At 35.3% G+C, this 5,000-nt stretch overlaps 1 protein-coding gene across 3 annotated transcripts in view; it reads left to right on the forward strand.

The window, feature by feature from the left end:
* LOC144964810 (gonadotropin-releasing hormone II receptor-like) overlaps nucleotides 1-5,000 on the forward strand; it is a 246,296-nt gene that overhangs the window by 157,449 nt on the left and 83,847 nt on the right. For all 3 annotated transcript variants that reach the window (XM_078899448.1, XM_078899447.1, XM_078899450.1), the window contains one exon: nucleotides 1,194-1,398. In XM_078899448.1, coding sequence (XP_078755574.1) covers nucleotides 1,194-1,398 — 205 coding nt within the window. The remainder of the gene's footprint in view (nucleotides 1-1,193; nucleotides 1,399-5,000) is intronic.

Here is a 5,000-nt window from a genome sequence, read left to right on the forward strand (position 1 = left end):
ACAGAGAATAATACCATGTCTGAAAGGGAAACTCGGGCATCTTCCGATTAGTTGAAAGAAAGAGAGAGATGGGTTAATGAGCGGACTGGCCAAAGTCAATGGCATAATATTATGGTAAGCTAGGACGGTGTGTTTATTGGAAGGAATATCCTTACGCTGGGCAAATAGGGAAGAACATGAACCCAATTTTTTTGCTCAAAGAAAGGACACCATGGCATTCGTGCAGATTTTCAAGAATATGCGTCAATAATGGATCATCCTAAAATTCTGCCAAAGTGGGCGTATTCCACAATCACCTGTTGTTTAAGTCTCATGCCACCGCCGGATTTGTGAAGACGATCTTCACAAAATATGCTAGTAATTTTGAGAACCGCGGATGTTGTTTATGCACCCATCTGTATCTTTCTCAAGAACAATGCAAATGATACGCCTTTTTTTCCTCAAAGATGTGTGTTATGAGTCGTTGCGGTGCCGTCACGAGTATAAAACCTCTCTGCTCTGCAACTGACACACTTGCACTAGCAACGAGTCATTGGTAATAATTGATTTATATCTTATAAAAAAATTCTGTCGTCTGTTTTCGACATTGTCAATACCATTATTAGATTCAGCTAGCCAAAAAAGCATTCACCCTCGCGTAAAAATTCATGAAAAACGCATAGTTAAAAAGTTTCTTAATTTATAAGTTATTTTTTCATTCTCATTTATCAATCATATCATCTACCTTACAAATCCATTCATAATCCATCCGTCCGTCCATCCATCACACAGACACACACACACACACACACACACACACACGCACATATAGATATATATGTATATATATGTGTGTGTCTTTATGTATATATGATATATATGTGTATATATATATATATATATATATATATATATATATATATATATATATATATATATATATATATATATATATATCCATCCATCCATCATGGATGCTCCTCGAAAATCATCATGAGTTAAGGTCAGAAAAAGATCTTGCAGACCTACAGTTCTTTGCAGAAGATCGAGACCAAAGGAGGGAATAGAATAGAATTAGAGAAGCTGCAGAGGAGTGTCAGACGGTTGATTTGGAGGCTGACAGTAATTAATGTTATCAAAGACAACTGTTGGCACATATAAAATGTTAACTGTCCCTTTTTATTTATATATATTTTTTTTGGTTTCATTTCCAGAGTTTTATATTCCACGTGGAGCGTCACCCAGTATACCGCTGGTTCAAGCAATGCGTCACTTTCAATTTCTTCCCAAGTGATGACCATGAGCTTGCCTATAACATGTTTACCCTCATTGCCATTTACGGTCTGCCCTTGATGATTATGATCTCGTCGTATTCTGTCATTTTGATTCGGATATCAAAAAAGACAAGGCAAAGTAGAGGTAAGTTGGAATATTTTTACACATATTTTTGATCTCTCTCTCTCTCTCTCTCTCTCTCTCTCTCTCTCTCTCTCTCTCTCACACACACACTCTCTCTCATTGTGCGTGTGTGACTCCATCGTTAATTATGGCTCCAAAATGTATGGTAAAATCATTTCACAGAATATTCCTATCTTGGCCTTGTCATCATGAGTCGATCGACAGTGATTACAGGTTGTTAAGATGTAATGTAAGACACAGTATAATGCGCAATAGGAAAAGGAAACCAGGGAAAGACACACACACACACACACACAATACACACACACACACACACATATATATATATATATATATATATATATATATATATTATCTATATTTAAGCAGGAAGAATTTAAATTATCCAATTCTCGCCAAGAGGAATATAATGACACTAAGATTGTCCTATTAACAAATAACAATGATAACTTAACTGCGTTTTGTATAAAGCGTGTAACAAATCTCAGACGAACAATTTAATATCCTTGTGTTTTGATCACTTTAAGGGGTCCCGATAGCTCAGTTGGTAGAGCACTCGCTTCACAATCAGAGGGACCGAGATCGATACCGGATGCAATCGAGATTTTTTAAAAGACCCCCTTAACACCAAGCAGTGATTGGGTAGCTGGAGGTGTTAGATCTGGCGGAAAGTACCTTTCGATAGACTAGCATCCTATCAAAAGGATAGCAAACAATTTCTATAGTCCGTTCCACGCTATAGAAACCGAGATAAACTCCGGCTCCATTGGACTAATTATCTGAAGGACTACTTTATGATCACTATAGACATCTTCTGATACCAACATTCGACAGGCTATCTTGAGGTCTGATCGTGAAGAATTAAGAATGGTAAATTTTAACTATTTGGGTTTGTATCAACGTGTACCTATTTCCAAGTTTGATAACCTAAATTGTTAAGGCTTATTGATGGAATGGAAATAATCTCAAATCAATGCAAAATAGTTTCAATTACAACAATGTTAAAACAAGCCAATAATTGCGTTTGGTTATCAGACCTGCAAATAATGCACGTTGGTTCCTATCCATCCATGGATTTATTATTCTTAAAAAAAAATTTTTTCTTTGTTTTTTTAAATTAATTTAAATCAACGACAGAAGATTAATGAGCTGAGAAGATATATCATTTTGAAATTTCTGATTTAAAGGAAATAATTGAATGTTGTTTGTTAAATCTTGCTCACTCATCATTTATACCAAGAAGCTCCTTCCACAAAAACAAAATCCCTAAATTGAAATAAATACAACAGCACCAACCCCTGCCCTCCCCCGCCCAAACAAGAAAAAAATAACAATCCCGAGAATTATTAAACAGCACCATTAATTAAATTATTATATTTCAAAAATTTACATCTCTTTAATCATTCCATCCATTACCATATGAGTTGCCATTGTGAAAAGTAATCGCATTATCACATCTTCAAAGTTTATATATAGACAGTTTGCCAACCTCAGCAGTCTACCAAGTTAATCTAACGGAAAACACTCCGGTTGTCGATGTCCCTTTCATGTCACTTCAAAATTCAATTTTTTATTATTTTTTTTTAACTACGCATTTTTATCCTGTATCAGGATAGATATATGCAAATTAGATATGACATTTTAAAGCTCGAAGCTCCGTTTCAATTCCTAATATTTTTTATCTACAATTATGTCGTTCTTAACAATCGCTCTTAGAACACAGCACGCTAACAAATAATATAACGTCTATATTAAACCGTTTTGAGATATCAAAAAACAACAAACATTTCACATTCCATTCACGTTCTTATTTTAATAAAAAGTTTTAAACCAATAAAATTCAAGAGCTCACCTCACAAACCCTGAAACACGTAAATTAATGACAATAAAAATAATATAATAATAATATTTTTTTTTTTATAGTATTACTTATAGTATGGCTAAATTTCACTTGTTTACTCCTAATTTTTTGGCACATAAAATGAACTACTTTTAGTAAACTCGCGTGATCATAATGTATCCCAAGTTTTGTACGCACACAGACTTGTTGGCGTCCTACCTTGTCAGATATTTTTTTGTGTAACAGATTTGCTATAAAATAAGCTTTTTATCTTCAGAGCCATTAGACCTACTGAACCACAGTTCATCCTGGGTTCTATAGCTACACTTTTGATAGGAAGCAAGTCTATCGCAAATAGTTTCCACCAAGTCTAACAGACCCAGCTACCCAATCACGTCGTGGAAAAAAATCGGGACTTCACCCGGGATCAATCTCGGTCCATTTAAAATGACACTTGAAGTGAAAAAATCTTTCTTTGAGTAGAATACAGGCAAGGATTATAATATCAATGTATACTTCAACCCAGGTAGGAAGGAGGCAATCAAATATATATTTCATGTAAACAAACGGATTTTGTTGATTTCGGAGTGACGAGTTCACAAAATAGTATAAGTTGAAATTGAGAACATAATGTCTCTAGACCCTGGGCTGTCTAAAATTGATCCCACTAAGACTCAAAAACCTATTAACTGAAGGTTCCAAACTGCAAAATTTGACATGCCGAGGAATCGAACCCCGTTTGTTCGCGTGACTACGAATTCCATAAACGAAACAACTGGTAACGATGTTAGGTTTCACAAAATGTAAACCTACAAAATATTTTCCGACTGTAATAACCAAAACTGCTATAGACTTAAAAACCTTAAAAAATCGCAAAAATGCTCGAACACAACGACGAAAACCAAGGCTGGAACTTGTGTTTAGTCATAAAACTCGCTATAATATAAACGTAAAGACAAGCCTCTGCCGTATTGCGCTGACTATAAAGCAGGCAAACAATAAACCAAATAGCAACAACAGCAAGAAATAAAGACAGCGAAAGTACAAAACAAAAGACCCCACCTCTCTCTCTCTCTCTCTCTCTCTCTCTCTCTCTCTCTCTCTCTCTCACACACACACACACACACACACACACACACACACACACACACACACATTCCACCCCGAAAAAAAATCAAATAAAACAAAGAAGGAAAAGATAAGCCCAGCATAAAAAACATTCAACTTTTAATGGCCCCTGATACTTGATATCATCGTCATATAATTCCTTCTAATGTGATTCTGTGCAGAATAATATGAGCCAATTTTACTGGGACATGCGCTTTTTGTCCCTGATATTCCATTTAAAGGAATTAGATGCTAGTTGAAAATTTGTGAAAAAAAGCATTATAATTAAGACAACCGCCGCAAGCATCATCGGGCTTTTGTTGCATCTGATACTTTTCTCTGTGTATAATTAAGCCTTTGAGCTAAATGTACTCTATGATGAAATTCTGATGTTACGTCGCCCCAAGCCAAATTATAACCTATTCATGTCTCAGTTAAGTTGTAAACCTGTCAGTGTGTACTTAAGGGTCACGCACAATACATATCAAGTTCTGTAGAAACATCTTTTGCTTCCTGGCCCACATATTGAGCTTAACAAGTTTGAACACCATAAAGATTCCATTATAGGATAAAACCTACAAAAACAATATGTTAGCCTTTTACAGAAGAGAGGGTTCGGGCGAGCAGATTATGAGGTAATTCATGTCTGCGATGA

This window comes from Berghia stephanieae, chromosome 2 (assembly GCF_034508935.2).
Source record: "Berghia stephanieae isolate SIO BIC M18660-M18661 chromosome 2, UCSD_Bste_1.3, whole genome shotgun sequence".
Taxonomy (NCBI): Eukaryota; Metazoa; Mollusca; class Gastropoda; order Nudibranchia; family Aeolidiidae; genus Berghia; species Berghia stephanieae.